At 45.3% G+C, this 26,649-nt stretch overlaps 1 protein-coding gene and 1 pseudogene across 2 annotated transcripts in view; one reads left to right on the top strand and one right to left on the bottom strand.

Moving 5' to 3' along the window:
- Positions 1-436: 436 nt before the first annotated feature.
- Positions 437-26,649, bottom strand: part of LOC141982745 (E3 SUMO-protein ligase ZBED1-like) — a 28,437-nt pseudogene continuing 2,224 nt past the window's right edge.
- Positions 25,394-26,649, top strand: part of ICE1 (interactor of little elongation complex ELL subunit 1) — an 80,591-nt gene continuing 79,335 nt past the window's right edge. The window contains exon 1 of one of the 2 annotated variants that reach the window (XM_074945077.1): positions 25,394-25,526. In XM_074945077.1, coding sequence (XP_074801178.1) covers positions 25,446-25,526 — 81 coding nt within the window. In that variant the 5' untranslated portion in view covers positions 25,394-25,445. The remainder of the gene's footprint in view (positions 25,527-26,649) is intronic. The other variant, XM_074945078.1, reaches the window with a different exon arrangement.

Below are 26,649 nucleotides of genomic sequence, written 5' to 3'. Positions count from 1 at the left end.
TACAGTGCTTAAGAATGACTCCTCACTACCCTGCACCTTTGTTCTCCCTATCCATAAGTCCTTTTGTTTTTGGTTATTATTAGGGCTGTCAAGTGATTAAAAAATTTATCGTGATTAATCGCATTGTTAAACAATAATAGAATACCATTTATTTAAATATTTTGGATGCATTCTACATTTTAAAATATATTGATTTCAATTACAACACAGAATACAAAGTGTACAGTGCTCACTTTATATTTATTTTTGATTACAAGTGTTTGAACTATAAAAAAAACAAAAAGAAATAGTATTTTTCAGTTCACCTAATACAAATACTGTAGTGAAATCTCTTTATCATGAAAGTTGAACTTACTAATGTAGAATTATGTCCAAAAAACCCTGCATTCAAAAATAAAACAATGTCAAATTTTAGAGTTTGCAAGTCCACTCAGTCCTACTTCTTGTTCAGCCAACTGCTCAGACAAACAAGTTTGTTTACATTTGCAGGAGATAATGCTGCCCGCTTCTTGTTTACGTCACCTGAAAGTGAGAACAGGCATTCTTATGGCACTGTTGTAGCCGGCATCGCAAGATATTTACATTGCATATGCGCTAAAGATTCATATGTCCCTTCATACTGCAGCCACCATTCCAGGGGACATGCGTCCATGCTGATGATGGGTTCTGCTCAATGACAATCCAAAGCAGTGCGGACTGACGCACGTTCATTTTCATTATCTGAGTCTTTTGTCATTATCATAGTCATAGTCATTATCATAGTCATCATAGTCATTATCTATTTCTTTTGTTTATCATTTTTACAGTGCAAATATTTGTAATAAAAATAATTTATACTTTCATTTAAATTACAACACAGAATACAATATATATGAAAGTGTAGAAAAATGTCCAAAATATTTGATACATTTCAATTGGTATTCTATTGTTTTACAGTGTGATTAAAACTGCGATTAACGGCGATTAATTTTTTTTTAGTTTATCGCGTGAGTTAACTGCGATTAAATGACAGCCCTAGTTATTATTGTTTTTCTATTGAAAAATTCCTGGGTTTTTTACAAAAGCTATTTTTTGGGGAGGAGGGAGGTTTACAATTTTCATCCAAGTTTTGAGCCACTCAAGTACATGAAAATACTGATTATGTTAAGAAAAACCAATACATTACATTAGGTAGATGTCATTTTGTTGTTAATAAATTAGTCTAAGTGTTAATATCAGGCTGGGTCTGTTAAAATAGTAGAAGATACACACACACATACGCACACAAATGTGCATGCATATAAGTACATACTGTTAAAGTACAGTTCATTAAATAAACCATGGAATTATACTTCTTTTACTTTCAATACTCTTATTTTGCTCTATTTGTTGTTTTTTTTTCTATCTGCCATCCCCCAATATTCCAGAAATTTACCCAAAAAACTGAAATTAATTTCACCTGTTTTTAATTTTTGTAATAAACACTGATAAATTCCTGGGAATTTTTAAACAAAATACAAAACAAAAACAAAGAATGTAGTCTATCCATCACAGAAAGCAAACTATATGGCTAGATAGGGGACTTGTAAAGTGAATTTATTTGAGAAGCAACCTCTCAACTGCTTCTTCCCCAGACCAGCGTGTGCCTACTCATGTACCTACCAATTGCTATGCACCATACCAATCTCCTCATTTCTCTCTCTCTCTCACCCCACCAAGCTCTGTCCTCAGTCCCCTAAAATGATTCCCTGCTTGCCTCTTCATCCATCATAGCTTTCTGTGTGCCTGTACACCTATAAACCTACATCAGGGTCATCCTGAGTTAATTTCATGATGCCCAAAACATAAAGAGAAACTACCATCAGTTATTAAATCCTGCCCCCCCCCAGCCACACACCTCCACATCTACCCAAATAAAACTAGTAAAAACTACTGGTTATTTGAAACACTAAAATCTTTAACCATATTTGTGCCAAACCATTTTAGAATTAAAACAAGGCGAAAAATTACAGGAAAGTGCTGAAGAAGTAAATTCACCAGTTTTTGAGCCTTCACATGCTTTGTCTAATTTGCCTCCTGAATTCTAGAAAAAAACTTAGCCTGGCATAAATTTGTGCCAGTCAAATATCAGGTTTATTGTTTTCAGTTTTGTAAGGCTGGTGATAGGGTTATAATGGAAGGCTAGCTTCAACCTTATCTATTGAGCTTCTCTCCATAATTAACATGCCACAGTGTACATAATTTCAAAGTTCCAAAACTTCCCACTGTGCACAAAAATATTTCAAAATTTTAAAATTATTGACATAGACTATGACTGCAACAGCAGTGTATGGAGTGCTTTCATAGGTTCAACATAATTTTGGGTATAATCATGTTCGGGACACTGGGCACTACACTAGGTAACTCGGGAGGGTGGAAGACCACGAGTGTCAAGGAAGCCCTCCTGCTCTAGGCCCAGATAAACCAAGGCCCCTTTGCTCCTTGAACCCTCTGTGATCCTGCATAACACTGAGGAAGCTAGCACACAAACAGACAGGTTTGCACACAGCTCGCCAGCCAAGGCCAGCTTCGGCCTGGGAAACAGATAGATAAGGCAGAAATGTTTAGCAAAAACCAGTAACAAATAGGACCAAATAAGGCAAGGCTCGGGCAATGCTATTGAGGAAAAACACAACTGGCTGCTTTAGCTGATTGGCTACGGTATTGTACAGGGCAACAGGTAATTGGTTGCATAAGCTTGTGTAGTGAAATAGGCAAAGGTATAAAATGTATACTGAAATCTGCTGCACTGCTGCAGGATTTGAGACAGCTCAGTCTCCCTGCGCCCTATTTGGAGCTCCAAATAAATCTCTCTGGTTCTCCACCCTGTTGTGGTCATTGGCGCGACGCACACCGGGCAACGAACCCAGCTGTTGCTTGACTCGGGCACTCTGTGCTGGCAATAATCATATTACTCCATTTGTGCAGTATACCGAAAAAAGTGGATAAAAGTATAATCTTTTCACAAAACTAAACATACTACAATATACCAAGATCAGAACAATTTAACTTTGTTAACTATCCAGTAGAATGTGAACAAGAAATAATCATGCCTTCTGTTATATATTCTTTTACTGTGAAATATAACCAACTTGATTTCAGGCACGAAGTGTAATGTTTAATAAAAACTCAGGAGTCAGGCTTGTCAGGAATCAAGCAATTCCATTTATTAATGACAAAGATGCAGTGAACTTCCTAGAAGATATGCAAACTAAAACAGGCAGAGTTCAAAATAACCCAGGAGGAATAAAGACTTTTGCTGAGGGTTATGCAAAAAAAAGTCAAATATGTAAATATAAAGAATTTTGCATTTAGAAGGATACCTATGAAAACTTTGAGGAAAAGTGTCAAAGTATCCGGAATATTAACACTGTGGAGTAAGAGAAAGAGAAACATGTGACTTGATCAGGGTTATTTTATTTGTATGACTAAATATCCCAAAGTGAATTGAAAAAGATACATTGCATGATATGAACAGACCATTTATTTGATAATTTATATTAATTCTGAATAAAAGGTGAAGTTTTTCAAACAGACGTGGATGAATCCTCTCTGACTATAGTGAAATAAGTTAAAGTCTGAGCCATCAATGAAAATGAGCTACTTTGTCCTTAAATTACAAATGCATAGTTTTTGATTAAAGCTCATTTTCACAGTTCATAAAAGGAAAATTGTTCTGATTGCTTGGGAAAACAAGGAAAACTCTTATCTAAGCTATAGTGAAAAAATGTAAGGTGTTTGGTAAAACATAAGACTTCAGTTAGCTGGTTGTACAATCCTGAAAGAGTGGGAAATCATTACAGCAGGGCCAGCACATTTAGTCATTCCCACTTCTTGACATCTAGATATTCTGTTTCCCAATACCTCTTTCAGTCATCACTGAAGACAATAGGGATTGCCTGAAAACTACAAGAGTTTGATAAACATAACAAACCAGATTCATGGAAGATACATTCCCCAAAAAACTTGCTTGTATTCATCTGTCAGGAATGATCAAGATTCAGTGCTAATAATTGAGGTGTTATCCTAGTTAAATGTTACCTCATTGTGTTTGAAATACTTAGTCATCTGAGTATTAAACACATGTTCAAAGGCTAGGGTTAGTGAATTAAGATAATGTTACTATCACTAATTAAGTTCAGAATCCATGCACTTTATGCCAGTGAAAGCTTTTGAACACAGGCCTACTTATGATGAAAGCGATGCTGTCAAGATAAAGATTATTTATTAACATTTCCCCCCAACCTATGTTAATAACACCTTAGATTCTTTTACATTTCTTCAGGTTTTAATAATCTAACTCTCTTTTATCCTTTGATGCTATCTGTTTACTTCATTCATCTTGAACAGTGAAACTAGACTGGTCAGTTTCACTTTCCTTTAATACTATATTTTAATTTCTGATTCTTGGGCACAAGTGCAATGCTGTTGAATCTTGAGGTTCAATAGTGCAATGGAATTAAATTAAAATGAAAACTGATTTAGCTGAAATTAAAGAAAACCCCCAAACATACAAACATATTATTTCATATTAATTTATGTTAAATTCTTTAACAGACATAGGTGAGATTTTCAAAACTGGGTGCCAAACATTAGGCTTCTAACTCTATATTTAGAGACCTAAATAGGTAGCCTAATTTTTCCAACGTGCAGAGATTGCAGATGTTTAGCAAACTTCCATCTTCAGGTCCCAATGAGCAAAGTGTAAACAGATTTCTGAAGAAGTTATTCCCGCAAATGATGCTGTTAGTTTAAAAAAACAAAACCAGAAACACACACAAAAGGTCACACTCCTCTGCCTCAAAGGAACACAGAGAGAAAATCACCTTAAATGCCTTTTTTGTCTGGGCTTTTGTGCTCTTTATCAGTGCTTTAGATATGGTGCTGTATAAATGCCTAAGAAAGATATATTGGTAGTTATTAAAGATGGGTTATGAATATCAAATATTCTATAGAAGGGCTTGCCAAACGAGGCCTGAAGTAGGCATTTCAGATTTGTTTGATTATGTGATCTCCTAGCTTACCCAGGGAACAGTTTTTATAATGCTGAAGTGAAGAAACAGATTGACAGAGACAGAAGAGTACCCAGAAGTAACCTACTACAGGACAGGCCCAACAAAGAAAATAACAGAACGCCACTAGCCATCACCTTCAGCCCCCAACTAAAACCTCTCCAGTGCATCATCAAGGATCTACAACCTATCCTGAAGGACGACCCATCACTCTCACAGATCTTGGGAGACAGGCCAGTCCTTGCTTACAGACTTCCCCCCCCAACCTGAAGCAAATACTCACCAGCAACCACACAACAAAACCTCTAACCCAGGAACCTATCCTTGCAACAAAGCCCGTTACCAACTGTGCCCACATATCTATTCAGGGGACACCATCATAGGGCCTAATCACATCAGCCACACTATCAGAGGCTCGTTCACCTGCACATCTACCAATGTGATATATGCCATCATGTGCCAGCAATGTCCCTCTGCCATGTACATTGGCCAAACCGCACAGTCTCTACGTAAAAGCCTGGTACTTCTACATATGCACCAAGTGAGCCTAGGGTACTACCCACTTTACCTAGAGAGAAAGGAGGGGCTTGTGGACTAGGAGTCAGGTGATCTGGGTTCAATTCAATTCAAGCTCTGCCATGGTATTCATCTGTGATCTCAGGAAGCTCATTTATTCTCTTTGAGACTCATTTCTCCATCTGTAAAATGGAGGTAATAATATTTCTCTACCTCACAGGGGACTTGTAAGGTAAAATTCCTCACTGCTGCTTTTATCCTCTGATACTGTGGAATGGGGAGCATACAATTTAATTAACTATTAAATAAAAATAACTATGATCTACAGTCACAAAGGAACTGAGGTATAGTGATGTTTAGCCTTGCTATGCTTCATTTATAGGTGCCTAGAAAATCACTGCAATTCACAAAGCCTGAGTTAGGCATCTATGCTCCCTATCTAACTAGAGTAAACCCAGCTAGCCCAAATCTGTTGACTCAGGATGAGAGATTCACTACCATGGGCTCCAAAATGTGTGTAGACATACCCATAGACACCTTAAAATGGGATTCACAAAATCCAGCTTGCTAGGCAGCGCCTCACCTAAGCTAGGCAATGGGAGGTGCCAGGCCAGGATGTGTGTCCTAAACCTTGCCCCTCTCAGGAAGTTTGGCACCTAAGTCTGGGCTGCAAGGCGGTGTCTCTTTTTTGGATTTACAGGTGAAAACCCTCTCCTGGGGTTAGGCACCTACAATGTTTGTGCATGAGGCAGGGGAGAGGAGGCAAGTGCCCACCTCAATCATGTCTTTAGCCCAGTGGTAGGATACTCATCTGGTCTATGGGAGACCCCCAGTTTAAGTCCCCCTCTACCTGCAGGGAAGAAGGGATGTGAACATCTCATCCCTAAATGCCCTAATCTAACAGGAGAGATTGAGGCAGCCCTACCACCTACATCAGAATACCCCGTAGCCCAGTGATTAGAATACTCACCTGAGAGGTGGCAGATCCCTGTCCAAATCCTGTTTCCCCCTCGGGTGGAAGCGGGACTTAAATAGGGGGTCTCTACATCCCAGGTGAATCCCCTAACCGTTGTACTAAAAGTTATGAGGGAGGTGTCTTTCTCTCTGCAACCATTTCATGTGAGCTCACCTCTAGGGAGAGTGTTTTGAGTGTTGGCTCCTATTTTTTCAACTATCTTACTCCAGAAAGGACTGATTCTAATATTTATCCTGAATGAAGGGCAGATGTCATGCCCACCATCTTCAGCGACATTTCACCCAACCTCCAGCATCATAATCACTTCCCAGTTGCAGAAAATTGTGACAGTCAGATGTGCTGATTTGTTGATATAATAGATATGAAAGCATATGAGGTCACTGTTAAGGTTTTGCATTAAACTGAAAGTTGATGAAGTTGGGGTGTGTATTGCCTAAGAGTGTGAGGCTGTGGCATGCATCAGTAAGTTCTGTGTGTCCATAACACTTAATCCCCACTTTAAAAGTACTAATAGTATGTATACCAAAAGCAACCCTCCATGGTGAGAGGAGAGCATATAACCTGTCAGCTGGATGGAATCTCCCTATAGGAATCCATGTGATTCCCAAAACGCTGTAGCTTTCATGAAGTTCTAGAAACAGCCAGAAGCAGCTTGCTTGTGCCTGTATTACAGCAGCCTGTTGCATCCCCTCCTTCCTCTGGATCCCACATCCCTGTCTGTATGAGCATGCTTCTCACTCTTTAAACATGCTAATATGGGGCATATGCCATCTTGCTCAGCACCAATGATTGAACTGGGGTTCTTACCAGCTGAAAGCGGAAATATTTACAGCTTGTGCTAAAGAACCAGACTCCCAAGTTCTGAGCTGTTAACAGATGCACATCTTCTGTGGATTGGGTGCAGAGGGGAACACATACCACACACACTGACCAGTGGGGTACAGAGGCAGAATGTGTGACAAATGACTGAAAGGTGGAACATGTATTTTTGGGAAATGACACTATAACTTTAAGAAGTAATGGGATTTGAATCCTATGAGTTGTATGTACACTATATAGTTCAGCATTGTCCCTTAAGGTTATTTGTACTGCATCTCTTTTCAAAAGTCCAATATCTCCAAATATTCCATCGAATTCTTCCATCTTTCTCCCTGGGCCCATCATGGCTGACATGCTGTGGCTGAGAAAGATGTTGGTCCGTGATCCTTTGATCACATACACCCTGAATGCAAAGCTTTTGTTAGTTGTTTCTATGGTGAACAGGCCAATGCAGTTCAGGATATTTTCAGGGCTTGTCAGAGCTGTGTCAGGTGACTTCAGCTCTGGGAGAGGTTGAAGGTGATTGTATGTCTCTTCTGTGATGTCTGCTCCTGAGTCAATTTTAAAGTCAATAGCCTTGCTATGAATATTCAATTTCACTGCCCTGGCAGTATCTATCAGCCACACCATCAGGGGCTCGTTCACCTGCACATCTACCATTGTGATATATGCCATCATGTGCCAGCAATGCCCCTCTGCCATGTACATTGGCCAAATCGGACAGTCTCTACGCAAAAGAATAAATGGACACAAATCTGACATCACGAATTATAACATTCAAAAACCAGTAGGAGAACACTTCAATCTCCCTGGACACTCAATAACAGACTTAAAAGTGGCAATTCTTCAACAAAAAAACTTCAAAACCAGACTCCAGTGAGAAACTGCAGAACTGGAATTAATTTGCAAACTGGACACCGTCAAATTAGGCATGAATAAAGACTGGGAGTGGATGGTTCACTACAAAAATTAATTTCCGCGTGCTGATACTCACACCTTCTTGTCAACTGTTTGAAATGGGCCAACTTGTTTACATTGATGTCATTAGCACTACAAGTGATTTCCACCCCTTATTGTCTACTGTGGAGAATAGCGCACTTCCACCTTAATTGAATTGGCTCGTTAGCATTGACCCCTCACTTGGTAAGGCAACTCCCATCTTGTCATATGCTGTGTATTTATACCTCCCTACTGCATGTTCCACTCCAAGCATCTGATGAAGTGGGTTTTAGCCCATGAAAGCTTATGCCCAAATAAATTTGTTAGTCTCTAGGGTGCCACAAGGACTCCTCATTGTTTTTGCTGACTAATACGGCTACCACACTGAAATGTGATTTCACTATATTAACCTACAGTTTAATAGATTTCAGTTGCTATTGGTAAGAGAATGTTTTCTATATACGCACATTAAAACTATTTCTTAGCTAATTAAGACACCATTTCAACTGAGATTAGTGTATGTTGTAGAATATGTTTTATAGTATATATAATGAATTACTGAGTTCAATGTTAGATAAATGCAGATTTACATTTGTGCTCCTATCATAATGGAAAATGTCACCTTCCCAAGGAGAGCCACCCCAGACTTTTCTCTCCTTTGTATTTGAAAGAAAAGAAAAAAGGATCACCCTTTATTGTAAGTTAGTGGGTCAACCCTCTCTTGCATTCTGACGCATTCCTCTCTCTCAGTTCCTTTCCATGATAATATTTTCTTTGTCTTTATCTCCGTGAATCCTTTTTCCTTCTCTTCCATTTTCATTTCATACAACTCATTGATTGTTGGTGACCAACACTCCAGTAAGTTGTTACCATCATTATTATCTATTTTTTTCTATTTTACTTTTTTGTTTTTGGTCTAAATAATGATAACTGGTCACTTTGGGCCTTAGTGTTTGGGTATAAAGTTTTCCTTTTAAACCTTTCCCATTATTGTTCTGTGTGCATGTATCAAGGGAATTCTCTTTCTCTGGACATTCTCCAGTCAGCCCCTTTGCAAATTTGTATATTTTGGAAGCAAAATAAATGAATAAAACTAATTGGTAGCATAAATGCATTACAAAACTCATACCTCACTATTACTATTCTTACGTTGTTATTTGTGATCTGAAGCTAGGCCATTTTTTCTAGTTTTGAATATGATTATCTCGGTAATATAGCTGAAGTTTCACGGGTGTGAGAAAACAAAAAGGGAGTTTGGCTAAGGTAATCATAGATGTGAGTCTTCGGTCTCACACTATGTAGGACAGCCTTAACATTTTGCATACTGTGATGTCCTAACAGCTTGATATGCTATCCTGTGCATTCTTCGCTACCACCTTGTGTATGTCTTTAGGTACTACAAGTGTTTTATTAGGTTGTTGCTGGTCAACTTTTTCTGAACACAACCCTTCTACAGGGGAGCAGGACGCCAACCCTCACCTGTGAAGTCAGAGGCGCTGACTTTTCAAAGTGCCAGGGGGCCTTGATCCCTGGCTGTGCCCCAGGACCCACCCCCACTCCACCCCTTCCCTCAAGGCCTTCCCTCTTCCTGCGCCTGCTCCACCCCGACCTGCCTCTTCCCACCCAGTTCCTCCCCCTCTCCCGAGCATGCTGCGTCCTTGCTGCTCCCCCTTCTCCCACCCTCACTGCATGCCGTGAAATAGCTGATTGTGGCAGGCAGGAGGTGCAGGGAGGGAAGGGGAGGCGCTGATCCGCAGGGCCCACCGGTGGGTGGGAGGTGCTGCGGGGGAGAGCTTATAGGGGGGCTGCTGGTGGGTGCTGAGCACCCACCATTTTTTCCCCATGGGTGCTCCAGCCCCAGAGCACCCATGAAGTTGGCGTCTATGTGTGAAGTACAAGCTTGCATGCCTAAAACAGACATGCAGGGAGTGGGAGAGAAAAGAGAAGTAGTTCTGTGTCTGAGGGCCAGATAACACTGTCCAAAAGACCTTGGGATAGTGGAGTGGGAGTGACGAGGGGCTTAGCATGATAACATTGGTCAAGCAAACTGACCAACTGACAGAATGATGCATATACAGTGCCTTGCTGACTGGCTTAAATGCCGCTCAAACAAAGTTGTGCAGAGGTTGGCTTTGGGGAAATAAAATTATAAAGTTACAGGGCCAGATTCTCAGTCTTCTATGGCTACTCTGTATGTAAGTAGCCTTAGACAAGGCCACTGGAGAATTCCCCTTTTAAAGTGAAAAGAAAAAAGAAAAGGAGTACTTGTGGCACCTTAGAGACTAACCAGTTTATTTGAGCATGAGCTTTCGTGAGCTACAGCTCACTTCATCGGATGCATAGCATATCGTGGAAACTGCAGAAGACATTATATACACACAGAGACCATGAAACAAAACTTCCTCCCACCCCACTGTCCTGCTGGTAACAGCTTATCTAAAGTCTCTGTGTGTATATAATGTCTTCTGCAGTTTCCACGATATGCTATGCATCCGATGAAGTGAGCTGTAGCTCACGAAAGCTCATGCTCAAATAAACTGGTTAGTCTCTAAGGTGCCACAAGTACTCCTTTTCTTTTTTCTTTTTACGAATACAGACTAACACGGCTGTTACTCTGAAACCTTTTAAAGTGGAAAATCCCAACTGGCATAAAGCCATATGTGCCAACATCTGAAACAAAAACAACCCTGGTAGATTCCAATATTTTTTTAAAAAGAAATTGGATGTGTTGGTATGCGTAACTGTGCATAGACACATTGCCTGTTCAGCCCACTCACACCAGCTCCAGGCATTCAATATATTTTCACTCCAGATGCTCTGCAGAGGCATACAGCACCTGGAGAAACCCCATGAAGAGGGAACCCGTGATTCACCCGGTCAAATTCCTTCTCCTGGTTGAGAGACAGGAGGGCAAGAGACAGAACATCACTATATGGTAGATGGAGTAGGTCCTGGACCAGATAGATTATCAAAGACGGTTTACCTTGGACTGTGTAGGTCTCCTCTGGGTGGATCATGTCTGCCAGCACAGACTTCAGCCTCAGCAAGATGGCCTTTGCTATGTTATAGTACATGCTGAAGAGTGATATTGGTTGCCAATTCCTGAGGTCATGGAGGACTCCCTTTTTGGACAGCAGGGTGAGTACAGCCTACATGCATGACAGAAGGAGCACCCTGCTACCTAAGGACTCAGCCCAGATGGTGGCAAGATCCAGGCTGAGGATGTCCCAGAACACATGGTAGAGTTCCATGGTTAGCCCATCAATGCCTGGAAATTTGTTGGTGGGCGTAAGATGGAGGGCCCCAAGGAATTGGCCAGAGAAAGAGGGTCCTCTAGATGGTCTTGGTTACCTGTGTTGATTATAAGGAGCTTGTCCCTTATTGGTATGAAGGGTGCCATCCTCCTTGAGGAGGTAGGTGATATGCTTTTTGGCACCCCTCTTTTTCTCCAGAGCATAGAAGAAGTGGGAGCCACAATCCATCTCCTGAAAGAGCTGGATGCAGGATTGAAGAAAGGTTCCCTGTGCCTGATGGTTATTAAGGTTTGTCCTTCTCTTGACAATCTCTGCAGAGAGAGTGCCCCAGGATGAGCAGCCGCCACTCCAGCTCCAACTGCTAAATTGCTGCATCCCTCCTTCAACTGCCCCCCTGGGTGTAAAAGCGGCAGAGGAGGGCAGTGTTAAAGTCCCCACCCAGGCCCAGGCACTTGCAAGGATCCAAGGTGCTGAGGAAGATGGATGCCTGCCAATTGAACTGCATCCACTCGCATAGCAGGGCTTAGATGTTAAGAAGTTTGAGGATCAACCTCTCCACACAACCAGGAGGTGCAGCAGGCATCCCAGCATGACCTGGGGCTGTAGGTCCAGGGAGAACAGGGTGGCCACCCACTCCAGCCGAGAGTGTAGTGTGGTGGCTGAAATACACCCTGTCCTGCCACTCCAGTTGCCAGCTGGCTTCAGCAGCTGGATTGGTGTTAATCTCCTGCAGGAAGAGTACCCCCCACCACACACACAAGAAGGAGAGTACCTGGCACCTGCGAAGACTCTCCCAATAGCCCCTGATGTTCAGAGATGCAGAGGTGTTAAGTCTCATTGTGCAGCTTGAGGGTCCTGGCAGCTGGCGGCTGTGCCACCCGCCCCCCAGGGAACCACGCAGCAACATGTTGTTGATCCCATACGTGATGAGGAAAGCTGTGGGCCTGTTGGTAGACTTTCCTTTTATCCCTTTACTCTCCCACACCAAGACCCTCATGCCCTGGAGAATGTGAATAAAATCCTCCCACTGCTGGAAACCAAGCTGCACCTTCTTCCTGGAGCTAAGTGTGTCTGACAGGAACTGACACAGCTTGACCCATTGCATAGAGGGGGGCCAAGAGCTCTGCAGACTCACGGACTCCCTTTTAGGTATGGGAATGGTTGCCTTAATGGTCATGGAGCCCTGGCACAGCACCACCCATACCACATGGTCTGTCTTGCCCCCTGACAGAGATGTGAGCATCAGAGGGAGCACAGCAGCCCCCACTGGAGCAGGGAAAGGGACAGTGGAGCAGTATTCCCTCCAATTCTCTTTCTTTGATTATTTTTGTAATTCTTTGTGCTATTGCCTTACTTCTTTTATACTTCATTAGATCTTCACTATTCATTGTATTTGTCGCTTTTTATAGGCTTTGTTCCTTTCTTTAAGTGCCATTTTGAACTCTTCATTCCACCATGGAAGTGAGTTTTTAGTTTTGGGATACTTCCGTATCCAAGGTATGGCTACAATAGCTGCTGCTATTAATGCTTTTTTTACATTATCACTGAAATTCTCTCTGTCATCATTCACACAATGATTATTTACAAATTTGGTACATTTACTTGTAAATAGGAGCTCCCAGTTAGCTTTCTTAAAATTCCAGGTGAGTAATTTTCCTTTACCTTACCATTGAAAAGTAATAAGTATAGAGAAATGATCACTTTCCTTTCCTTCTCCCTTATATATTTCCAAGTTGCATTTATTTGCAATATCTCCTGTTATAATTCCCAGGTCTAAGCAGGAAAAGCTACCATCTTCTGCATTAAATCTAGTTGTGATGCCATCATTTAAAACCACTAGATTGTTCTCATCAATGACCTTTTCTAACCATGCACCATTTTCATCAGCTGTCTTACTTCCCCATGATTTATTATGTCTATTTAGGTCACCGCATATAATATATGGTCTTTTATAATTTTTTGCTATTTCTTGTATCTCTGAACTTTCTAATTTCCCACATGGGTTATAGATATTATAAATCCTCAAAAAATATTTCTCTTCTGCATTGGGATTTCAACAGCATTATATTCTAGGCTTGCTTCATCATTCCGTGCTACTATGTAGTTTAATCTTTCCCTTATTAAAGTACAAGTGCCTCCTCCTCTTCTGAGTTTTTGGTCTTGCCTAAAGAAAATATATACACTGGAATTTTAAAAAACACACAATTCAACCAACCATGTTTCTTAGATACATATGACATCTGGTTTAGTTTTCATTTCAAGGATATTTTCTTTGAGTTCTTCATGATGCGCTATCAAACTGTGTACATTCCAACAAAAGATTGAGATCCCCATACTACTCATATTTCACCATTAACTTCATTCAAAATTGCATGACTACAGTCTATTGACAAGTATGTTTTAATTGCCCTTGCTATAATTTTCATTTTTTTCTGATTTTTCCCAGTTTATAATTTATGATTGATAACTTTTTCATGAGTAGTAGACCATCGCCTATTCTTTCTGCAGCGTTTATTAACAACTTTTGACTTTTGTATCTCTTTAGGTTGCCTTGCCACAATTCACCCTTAGTTACTACATTTGACTTCTGTCCCCTCTATACAATTTTCATAGGAATGCTCTCCCCCAAATTTACCGCATCTCATTTTCTCTTTAGCAACAGCTGCTATATGCCCATACCATTGGCACTTATAACACCATATGGGACGTGGGATATATGGCTTGATTCACAATATCTGAAACCATAGAGTTACTATCTCAGGTAGAATCCCTCTGTGACAGATTTATGTTACCAATCTGCCTGAGGCATCAGGTGATCAGGCTGAGGCTGCAGGATCATTGGGGAGGAGATGAAGGAGCACACCAAGTGACTAAATTTTAAACCTTTATTAATAAAATAAAGTAAAATAACAGCGGAGAGTGATGGGTGCTCCCCATGTCACTCAGAGGAAGGAAGAAAGCGTTAGTGCCCCAAGCCCTAACCCACTTTCATACTCACACACGCACTACCTGAGGCTGTCCAAGCCCGGGTGTAACGTAAGAACAAGAGGGGGAAGGGTAGATGAGAGTTCTGTCCTGTGCACAGGTCACCCTGGGTCCGCTGTTGATCTCTGACCTGCCCTGGCTCTTGGGAGGATTTTTAAGCCCTTGGTTCTTCTGGGGGGCATTCCCCCCAGAATGACCTCTGTCCCCCGTGCTCTTTGTACCAGTCCAAACTGGCTTTCTGTGGTTTCCTCAGCTTTCCCAAAACACATCGGCTTCAGGGATGGGAGATGGTTGTTTTCCCTTCACCGTCTCACTCGTTTTCGCAGCCCCGGCAGTTCAGTTCTGCAACTCTCCTTTCTCACAGCTGGTCAGGGTTGAAATCTCGACCCCCATCTTTCTTGGAAAGTAGCAGAGAATCTGTTGTGTGCAGCGGCCTTGGGCTGGAGTCAACCTCTTACTTGTGGACCTAGCTGGAGTGTCGAGTTAACCCGTTCCCTTCTCTCTTCCTCCCCCTTTAGCCTCTTGCAACCTGCAAAGAAATCTTTAACTCTGCACTCACACCTTCAACCCTTCCCGAGATCCTTACAACTACATATAAAAGCATTAGCAATATATAATGCTCGTGCTTACCCAGGGTACCCCCTGGGGGGGAGTTATATTGTGACAGTCCCCCTCTTGACCCCGAATCAACATTCTGTTGTGAGGGGTCACCACTTAGGTTTCCACCCTCCGGTAAGGAGGAGTTCTAGGCTACCCTTAGCTGTACGGTTATGACACACCCCCCAAATCACAGATGGTGCTAGATAGCCTGTACCACACTGGCTATGATTTCTTCCTGGAGCTCTAGGAGAAAACAGAGTTAATAAGACACATGCACCTCTAGATATACTACTGATTACATAAAAACTAACAATATTTTCCACATTTCAAGGACGATTTTAACCAGTTGATTCTGGGAAAATTTCATGGGAGAGTGAATCAGCCACTTTCTTAGAAGCTCCTGAAATGTATTTCAAAATCTTGGAGAGCTAAACTCCACTGAAGAAGTTTTTTGTTATTGTCCTTGACGGTATGAAGCCACTTCAGCGCAGCATGGTCTGTTTGCAGGTGGAAACGCTGTCCCCAAACGTATGGGCGTCGCTTTTCCAGAGCGTACACAATGGCATAACATTCCTTTTAGCTGATTGACCAGTGACTTTCCCTCTCAGACAGTTTCTTGCTGAGAAACACAAGGGGATGGAATTCTTGATCCGGTCCTTCCTGCATTAAAACTGCTCCCACACCACCCTCGGACGCTTCTGTGGTTACTAGGAAAGGTTTATCAAAGTCTGGGGCCCTTAGCACAGGGTCAGACATGAGTGTCGCTTTAAGCTGGTTAAAGGCCTTTTGACACTCTTCAGTCCACTGAACTGCATTTGGCTGTTTCTTTTTGGTTAGGTCAGTCAGTGGGGCGGCGATTTGGCTGTAGTGGGGTACAAATCGCCTGTAATATCCAGTGAAGCCAAAGAAGGATTGGACCTGTTTCTTTGACTTTGGGAAAGGCCACTTTTGGATAGCATTCACTTTGGCCTGTAGGGGATTGATAGTTCCTTGACCCACCTGGTGTCCAAGGTAAGTCATTCTGTTTAGGCCTATTTGACACTTCTTAGCCTTAACAGTTAGTCCTGCCTCCCTTACGCGCTCAAAGACTTTTTGTAGATGTTCCAGGTGTTCTGCCCATGAATCAGAAAACATGGCCACATCATCAAGGTAGGCGACTGCAGATTCTGCCAATCCTGCTATGAGACTATCTACAAGTTTTTGGAAAGTGGAGGGTACATTTCGCAGCCCGAAAGGGAGCACATTAAATTCATACATGGGTGACGAACGCTGACCTTTCCTTAGCAGATTCATCCAGCAGTACTTGCCAGTACCCCTTGGTTAAGTCTAAGGTAGAGACGAACTGGGCACATCCCAGTTTCTCCAATAGCTCATTTGTGCATGGCATTGGATAGTTGTCTGGGCGAGTTACAGCATTTAGCTTATGGTAGTCCATGCAAAAGTGTATCTCCCCATCTGGTTTGGGAACTAGAACCACTGGAGATGCCCATGCACTGCCAGAGGGGCGGATTACACCCATCTGTAACATATCCTGGATCTCCCTTTCTATAGCAGTTTTAGCTTGAGGAGACACCCGGTAAGGTTGGACTTTAATTGGGTGAGCATTACCTGTGTCAATGGAGTGGTATGCCCATTCAATCAGTCCTGGGGTGGCAGAGAACTTCGGCATGTAGCTAGTGCACAGCTCCTTGATCTGCTGTCACTGCATATGCCCAAGGGTCATGGAGAGGTTCACCTCTTCCACGCCACCGTCACTTTTTCCTTCGTAGTAGACACCTTCAGGCCACTCAGCATCATCTCCTCCCTGGGCTGTAAACTGACAAACCCTTAATTCTCTGGAATAAAAGGGCTTTAGAGAATCAACATGGTACACCTTAAGCTTTAGGTTTGAGGTTGGGGATGCTGTGAGATAGTTAACAGCTCCTAGGCACTCCTGGACCATAAATGGCCCTTCCCACAACACTTCCATTTTATGGGCCTGAGGCGCCTTCAAGACCATGACCTGCTCCCCTACTTTAAAGGAATGTTCTCTGGCTTGTTTATCATACCAGGCCTTTTGCTCTTCCTGAGCATCTTTTAGGTTTTCTCTAGCAAGGGCTAAAGAGGTTCGGAGGGTTTTTGGAGGTTGTTTACAAAGTCCAGAATGTTAGTTCCTGGAGAAGGCGTAAACCCCTCCTATTGCTGCTTCACCAACTGTAATGGCCCCTTAACCTCACGGCCATACTCAAGTTCAAATGGTGAAAACCCTAAACTGGGATGTGGTACAGCCCTGTAGGCAAAGAGCAACTGCTGCAACACTAGGTCCCAATCGTTGGAGTGCTCATTTAAGTATCATGGCCCCCAAAGTTCCATTAAACTTCTCCACCAGACCATTTGTTTGATGGTGGTAAGGGGTGGCAACCAAGTGGTTCACCCCATGAGCTTACCACAGGCTTTTCGTGGTCCCTGCCAGGAAATTAGTTCCCGAATCCATAAGGATGTCGGAGGGCCAACCTACCCTGGCAAAAATGTCTGTTAATGCCTGGCACACACTTTTAGCCCTGGTGTTGCTTAGAGCTACTGCTTGCGGCCATCGGGTGGCAAAATCCATGAAAGTCAGTATGTACTGCTTTCCTCTGGGTGTCTTTTTCAGAAAAGGACCCAGAATATCCACAACTACTCACTGAAATGGAACCTCAATGATGGGGAGTGGCTGGAGAGGGGCTTTGACCTAGTCTTGGGGTTTCCCCACTCTTTGGCACACCTCACAAGACCAGACATAGGTAGAAACATCCTTGCCTATTCCCTCCCAGTGGAAGGACCTCCCCAAATGGTCTTTGGTCCTGTTCACCCCAGCATGGCCACTAGGATGATCGTGGGCTAAGCTCAGGAGCTTTACCCAGTTCTTAGTTGGAACTTCCAACTGTCTCTGAGGATGCCAGTCTTCCTGGTGTGCACCAGAAAGAGTTTCCTTGTATAAAAGTCCTCTTTCTACAACAAACCTGGATCGACTAGAAGAGCTGAGAGGCGGTGGGTTGCTCCGTGCTGCTGTCCAAGCTCCCTGGAGGCTTTCATCTGCTTCCTGTTCGGCCTGGAACTGTTCTCTTGATGCTGGAGACATCAGTTCCTCACTGGATTGTGGACCTGGGCTTGGTCCCTCTGGAAGCGATGCAGGGGATGGAGCTGTTTCCATTGACTGTGAACCGCTCTCCACGGGTGCACTATGTGGTATTTCAGGCTCTGGCTGAGCCTCTTGTTTAGGGTTATCTGCTGCTGCTGCCCGTGCAGGCTTGGTGGTGCCCTCTGGTGTTGGAGCGGTAGACAGGGTTGCAAGTGCTGGACTCAGTGCTGGCAATGGTTCTGGTGCTGGTTGCTCCGCCAGTTCTGGATTTGGGACTGGCTCTGGCTGGGTCTCTGCGACTGGATTCACTACTGCTGTCACAGATGTTGGCATGGGGTCTGGTTCCACCACCTCAGTCTGGGTCTCTGGTAACACAGACTGGGCCCTTGTTGAAGGCTCAGAAACAGAACTAGGTGTGACATCTCGCTTAGCCTGGCTGCGGGTGACCATTCCCACCCTCTTGGCTAGCTTCACATGGTTGGCCAAGTCTTCCCCCAGCAGCATGGGAATGGGATAATCATCATAGACTGTAAAAGTCCACATTCCTGACCAGCTCTTGTACTGGACAGGCAACTCGGTGGTAGGCAAGTTAAAGATTTTGACATGAAGGGTTGAATTGTCACTTGGGCCTCTGGGTTGATGAATTTGGGGTCCACTAAGGATTGGTGGATAGCTGACACCGGTGCTCCAGGGTCCCTCCACGCTGTAACCTTCTTCCCACCCACACTCACAGTTTTCTTTCACTCTGAGGGTACCTGGGAGACATCTGAGCCTGAGGACCTTTGGTGTGACTCTGGTGTAATGAACTGCAGTCTATTGGGGTTCTTGGGGCAGTTGGCCTTCACATACCCTGGCTCATTACATTTAAACATCGCCCAGCTGACTGGTCACTTGGGTGAGGTGGGTTGCTGGTGATGTATGTGGTGGGACGATAAGGTGTTTGGGGTTTTCCTGGGGATGTAGGTGGGGCCTTGGGCTACTCCCAGTGTTGTCTCGGGTTGCCTCTTCTGATATCCGCTCCAACTGCTACTAGTTTTTTTTCTTTTCCGCCACCTCCACCCATTTTGTTCCAATCTCCCCCGCGTTGATTATAGTTTTGGGCTTCCCATCTAGCATATACCTTTCTATTTCCTCAGGAACACTCTCTAAGAACTGCTCCATTTGCATTTGGAGAGACAGATCTTCCAGAGATTTAACGCTTGCTCCTGATAACCAGGCATCCCAATTTTTTACAATGTGGTAGGCGTGTCGGGAAAATGCCACGTCTGGTTTCCACTTTAGGGCTCTGAACCGCCGACGGGCATGCTCTGGTGTTAGCCCCATTCTGATTTTGTTTTTTTTTTTAAAAAGTTCATAACTGTTCATGTGTTTCTTAGGCATTTCAGCTGCCACCTCTGCTAAGGGTCCACTGAGCTGTGGCCTCAGCTCCACCATGTACTGATCTGTAGAGGTGCTGTACCCAAGGCAGGCCCTTTCACAATTTTCTAAGAAGGCCTTTGTATCATTGCCTACCTTGTAGGTAGGGAATTTTCTGGGATGGGAAGCGGTACCTGGAGAAGGATTGCTAGGGTTGTCTGGTATATTCTGCTTAGCCCTTCCCATCTCTAAATGTTTTGTCTATAACTCCAGTTCATGCTTCCTCTCTCTTACTTTATCCTCCAGTTCATGCTTCCTCTCTCTTTCTTTTAACTCCAGGGCTCTCTTGTGGGCAGCTTCTTCTGCCTCCAATTCCAAGCGCTTTAAGGCCATCCATATATCATGTTCTTTTTGTCTCTCATCAGCCTCGAATCTGGCTAATTCTAATTTCTTTTGGACGTCACTGTCAGTCATCCTAGCCTTTCTGTGTTTAATCTAGCCTAACCCAAACCCAAGAGCTAGAAAGAAAAAAAAACACTTGTGAATTCCCCTGCAGGAGGTTAACTACCCTGCCCTCAGCCAGAGAAAAAAAACAACAACTCCAGCTGCTCAGAGCTTAAAAAAAAAATCCTTAAAAAAACCCCGCCCTGCTTTCCAAGCAGCCAAAAGGGGAGGGGGGGGGAAATTGTTCTTTTAAAATCCTACTGTGCTTTGGGTTCAGAATGATCCCACCGCGCTGCTACCATGTCAGGGTTCCCTCCCAACTCTGAACTCTAGGGTACAGATGTGGGGACCCGCATGAAAGACCCCCTAAGCTTATTTCTACCAGCTTAGGTTAAAACTTCCCCAAGGCACAAATTCTTTGCCCTTGGACGGTCTGCTGCCACCTCCAAGTGATTTAACAAAGAATCAGGGAAAGGACTACTTGGAGTTCCTATTCCCCCAAAATATCCCCCCAAGCCCTTACATCCCCTTTCCTGGGGAGGCTTGAGAATAATATCCTAACCAATTGATTACAAAGTGATCACAGACCCAAACCCCTGGGTCTTAGGACGATAGAGAAATCAGTCAGGTTCTTAAAAGAAGAATTTTATTTAAAAAAAAAGGTAAAAATCACCTCTGTAAAATCAGGTGGAAAATAACTTTACAGGGTAACAAACAATTCAAAAACATAGCAGAACTTCCTCTAGGCTTTGTTTCAAAGTTACAAAAAACAGGAATAAACCTCCCTCCAGCAAAGGAAAAATTCACAAGCAGAACAAAAGATAATCTAACATGCCTTGCCTGGCTTTTACTTACAATTGTTGTAATATGAGAGACTCTTAGGATGGTTTATAGGGGAAGGAGTTTTCTGACCTGTTGCTTTTCCGCTTCCCAAGAGAACACATAAAACAAAGCCTCCCTCCGCCCCAAGATTTGAAAGTACCTTCTTTCCCCATTGGTCCTTTTGGTTAGGTGCCAACCAGGTTATTTGAGCTTCTTAACCCCTTACAGGTAAGGAGGAATTCTAGGCTACCCTTAGCTGTATGGTTATGACAGCCTCTACTATGACTAAGCGAAAGAATGCATGGACATGTGACTTGCCCATGGGACTCCAAACACCATCTTGTTTATTGTAATTTTCCACAGTGAGAACAATGAGGGTATGTCCACACTGCGAAGTTGTCGACATAAGTTTTGTCTTTTATGGGTACTTAAAAAAGCCCCCCCACAAAAGACAAAAGTTTTGCCGATGCAAGTGGCAGCAGGGCTGTCCTTACCCATATGCAAAGTACACAGCTGCGTAGGGCACCAGGAAATTTCTCTTCCCCATGGCCCCCGCCCTGCTCCGCCCCAGCCGTGCCTCTTCCCACCCCTGCTCCGCCCCCGCCCTGCCCCCACTCCACTCCCTTCCCCTGAGGACTGCAGCAGGGGTCGGGCCTGCCCTGTACTCACTAGGTGGCGGGAAGTGGAGCAACCAAGTGCCAACCTGCTGTGCTCCGCTGGCTCCCAGCTGTGCTGCTGGTAAGTGCTGGGGGCGGTTCCCCCAGCCCTCAAGTCCCAAGGCTGGGAGCCAGGGGAGCAGAGCGGAGAGGGCTGAGGCCGTGTCACTCCACTTCCCGCTGCCCCGTGAGTGCGGGGTCGGGCCCGCCCTGTAGTCACCAGGCGGCAGGAAGTGGAGCGACCTGGCCCCAACCCGCTCCGCTCCAGCCCCAATCCTGCCCCTCAAGCCTGTTCGTGCTCTCCCGCAGATGCGTGGGGCCAGCCCCCCCATTCCTCCTGCAGAGGCCTGCGGAAGGCACCAAAATGGCTTGGGACGGCCCTGAGTGGACAAAGCTAACACTGCTCATGGGGCTGGAAGTATTTTGTCAGCAAAAGTGCTGACGGGTTTCTCTTCACTTGGCAGAAGCTATAAAGGCCCTGGAAACATCTCCATTTTGCCTCTTTCCTTCTCAAACCTCCAGACTATGTGAACTTGTACTAATGGGAGCATTCTAACCAAAGGACCGAGGACCTTCCAGTGACTTGGAAGCAACCAGAGACTTAACAAACCAGCAGTTTATTCCATCAGTGCTACAAGCCTGATCCAAGAACTTTGCAATTGTTGTATGTATTTGTTTCCTTTAATCAAATCTTTTCTTTCTTTCTTTCTTTCTTTCTTTCTTTCTTTCTTTCTTTCTTTCTTTCTTTCTTTCTTTCTTTCTTTCTTTCTATAAATAAACATTTAGATTTTAGATACTAAAGGATTGGGAACAGTGTGATTATTGGGTAAGATCTGAGTTGTATATTGACCTGGGTGTGTGGCTGTTCCTTTGGGATCAGAAGAACCCTTTTGTTTGATTAAATGGGTTTTAAATAACCACTCATCATTAAGTCCAGTGTTTTTAGTTGTGATTCAAGGACTGGAATGCCTAAGGATACTGCTTTTCTGAATACTTGTTAGCCACTGTGGTGAAACAGAAGTTTACTTTTGTTGCTGGTTTGGTATATCTTATGGAAGAATAACCACCAGTTTTGGGGTATGTCTGTCTTATTTCTCAGCGGTTTTCAGTTGTGACCCACAGAGGCACGGTGACAGTTGTATACTGACATCTTATGCTAACCAAACTTTATAGTGCAGACACAGCCTTGGGGATAACCCTGTGCATCACTGACTTGCACAAAGACCAGGAGGCCCTGAATCAGGGGACCACAACTGCATCTCTGCAGCAGCCAGTCTCTGCTATGTCCATGCCTGATCATGGGAGGTGCTAAGCATGCTCCACCTTCCTGGAAGTCAGTGGGGACAGAAGTTGCTGAGAAGGGGGCAAGCATCGTCCCACCAGCTGAGGCCCTATATTATTAGGTCAAAAATTCCAATCTTGAATGCCTGGAGGTAGGCACTTGAACCCATACTTAGGCCTCTAAATAAAAGTCGTTGGATTTCCAGAGGTGCTGTGCATACGCCATCCCCATTCACTATGATGATAGCAGGACCATGCCCAACAACTAGTTTTATGATTCAGAATAATCAGTACAATGACTTCAGTGTCATTACATTGTCTCTTTTCTGCAGACTGGCACTACAACTGATATGCTGAAATACAGAAATGCTGAATTTTTTGCCCTTTATACAACAATAAGCATGAAGAAACTATACAGGCATAGTGGGGTTCAAAATCAGTGGTGATTGCGCGGCTGGGAGATGAAGGGGCAGGGCCAGAGCCGGAAGGAGAGAGCAGCTGCTGCGTGCCGCACCATGGGCAGCATCCTAGGCAGGCAGTGGCTGGAGGCTGCCTGGGAGAGTGCACTAGTGGCTCCCTATGCCAGGGGAACTGGAGCAGAGGCACACCCTGCCAGGAAACGTGGGATGGGGCATAGGCACCGACTTCCCCTCTTTTCCCTGAGTGCTTGACCTCCTTCTGCCCCCAGCCCAGCCCCCACTCCACCCCTTCCATGAGGCCCTGCCCCTCCCCCGGCTCTTCCCACCCCTTCCCTATAGTCTCCGCCCCAACTCCACCCCATCCCTGCCCCTATTCCAACTCCTTCCCCAAATCCCCGCCCCGCCTCTTCCCTGCCTCCTCCCCTGAGTGTGCCATGTTCCCACTCGCCACCCCGGAGTGTGCTAACGCTGCCAAACAGCAGTTTGGTGGTATCTGAGCGGGAAATGCTGGGAGGTAGGTGGAGGAGTGGGGACATGTCGTGCTCGGGGGGGGAGGAGGAGATGGGGCGGGGTGGGGAACTTGGCTGCAGGTGGGTGCAGAGCAACCAATAGTTTTTCCCCATAGGGGCTCCAGCCCTGGAGCACCCACGGAGTCAGTGCTTATGGGATGGGGAGGGGACAGGGAAAGCGCAGGACCCCCGGGTTGGGACGGATCACGTGGGGAGCGGGTTGGGGAGGAGTCACGTGAGGGAGTCATGTGGGGGGCGGGGACGAGTCACTTGGGGGGATCACACGGGCAGGTCATGTGCCCCCCCTTTAGCTGGTGCCTCCTTTGTGTCCCTCCCACTAGTCGCTGTTCAAATAACCATGCTTACTAAATATACACAACATGCAAGCATGCTCAGATTTCCAGTTAGGCACAGTAGGGACGTGTCTAGGGGTGCCGGTGTTCTAGGGGTACCTAAAACTGGCTTAAAAGTTTCATTTTTTATGGAAAACACAAAGGTCAGCTGAAGGTGGTGGTGGTGGTGGGGCACTGAAGATGCTGTGCCTAGGGATGCGTAAGGTGTAAATCCAGCCTTCCATGCAAGATTTAGCTATGTAGTCATTTATACATACACAAGCATGTGCGCACACGTGTGCTTTGGCTGGTTTCTAAAAAGCAAGTACCTTATATCTGACCTTGAGAAAATGAAATCATAAAGGAAATAAGGAAAGGGAGAGGTAGTGAATGTGCCTTATTAATGATGTATCCTGGATTGTTTATATTTGATTAACCTGGAAATGTAGAGATTTTATTTAATAAATCAATGAAGCACTATGCCAAAACTTTTGTTTTTGTTGCCATGCTCCCTTTGTCTAAAACCCCATGGGTAAAATCCTTTTAGTCCGTCTGGCTACACAGTAATCGCTCTCGTTCCCGCGCTAGTCTGGCCCCAAGGCAGCCAGCCCTGCTCTCCGGGACAGCGACCCGCGTCGTTCCCACGCTGCTGCCGCTCAGTGCCCAACACAGCTGTGTGAAATCACCTGGGGCGGAAGCACCATCGCAGCCCAGAGCCCTTCGGGGCAGCTCCCACAGCGCACGGGACAGCGGGAGCCTAGCAGGAACCACCGTCGCTCCTCCAGCCCCTTTGGGGATGCCCCAGAAGACTACAGCTCCCAGCACGCAACGCTCGAGAAGACTGGCCGCATTGCATGATGGGACATGCAGTCTCAGACTCTCAGGCCCCAGCCCACGTCACGTGGGAGGCGGGAAGAGTCCCTCCCTCTCCGCAATGGCTGCCGGTGAAGCGCCGCCAATCGGCCCCGGCAGCGACCCGCCCTAACGTAGCAGGACCCAAGCGGGGTTCTAGGGAATAGCCTGTTTGTAAACATGTCCCTGTCCTGAGCGGCTGCCTGTAGAACCCCTCGTTAATCTGGGTCTGAGCGGCTCTACGGAGCGAGCCCCTGCCCCGGCCAACAGTGCCTCAAGCCACGGCTGTTACTCTGAAACCTGTCATTATTCAAGCCGGCTGGTGTCTTCCGCTCCCGAGCAGGCAACTGGGCGGGCACCAGGCGGGGGGCGTGGCTGGGTCCTTCCTGGCACTTGCGGCTCGGTGCGTTTGTATCGCGTCTGCCCCGGCCCAGCGCTGTGCTGCCGGGGCTGGGGGCGGATGGAGGTGCGCGGCGGCAGGGCACGGCGGCTGCCGAGGGTGAAGCGGCTGCGGGACTGCAGGGCCGGTGCGGGGGACTCGGCGCCGCGGGGACCATGATGCCCGGAGAGGCGCCGGCGGCGGGGATCGCGGCCGAGGCCGCCACGGCCTGTGCGAACTGCAGCGCGCTCCAGCAGGTAACCAGGATTCCGCGCCTCCTGTCCGCCCGCCCGCCCCCGGCTGAGGCCGGGACTGTCCCCTCTCCCCCGGGCCGGCTGGGACCGGTATCGGCTGGACCCCGCTCCCTACAGTTATGCAGGTGGCACCCGGCCACCTGCGCTCCTGCCTGCAGCGGGACCTGCTCCTGTTTTCTGGTGCTCGGCCTGGGCAGGCGGCTCTGGCTCCCCCGCTGCCTCTGGTTAGAGCCCAGCGACCTTCCTGCTGCTGTGGCATTTAACCACAGGACGTGGGCAGAGCCAGTTCTCTCTCCCCTCGTCTTGCTGGACGTCTTGCTACTCCCCTCCGCAGCAGCCCTCGCTCAGCTGATTGGGAGCGTCCTTGGCCTCCACCGGAGCATGTTGAATTTTAAGTCTTAAAAAGAATTAGTTTAATTCTCAATCTTGGTATCTTGAACCTTAATGCGGTGGGCAGGTGCCGAGCCCTCCAGCTGTCAGTAGCCTTTCAAGGGCAATAGAGTGGGTAGGAACATGAATTGCGAATGTAAATAGCAAACGGAAAGAAGTCTGTTTCAGAAAGAATCAGAAAAAAGCCCAGGTCTCTATTGTCACTTTTCTCTAACAATTCCACTAGCGTCACCCTTTCTTCTGCACTTTTGGATTTCCTAAAAGTCTTGGATAACATGCACTTCTTCAGCTGGATTTTACAAAGATTTTCTTTTTGTAAACTGATTTAATTCCTTGTCTACCTAATCTATTTATTTTACAAATTTCTACAGCACTACAAGTGCGTATGGTACTTCACAAAACAGAAAATGGCAGCTTTCTTCCCAGACCAGTTAGTATTACTCTGTGCATATGTGAGCTCGTACTCATGCACGTAGTTCTCTTGACTTTAGTGGCACTCTGCAGAGGCTCAGTGGTCTGTCTTTCTATGGAGAACTCATTGCAGAATTGGGGCCTAATTTAAGAGTAAGAAAGAGTGATAGAAAGGGAGGCCGAAGGTGTTAAGATTATCACTTAAATTAGTGGTGCATGCATCTTGAGGGATATCCTGGGTTTTTTTGTATTTGGTTATGATTTTGAGTAGACACATCACTAGACATCGGCGATACCAGGAGGGATGAGATGGAGTGCTGATGAG

This window comes from Natator depressus, chromosome 2, assembly GCF_965152275.1.
Source record: "Natator depressus isolate rNatDep1 chromosome 2, rNatDep2.hap1, whole genome shotgun sequence".
Taxonomy (NCBI): Eukaryota; Metazoa; Chordata; order Testudines; family Cheloniidae; genus Natator; species Natator depressus.
This window is presented reverse-complemented; position numbering and strand designations above follow the sequence as displayed.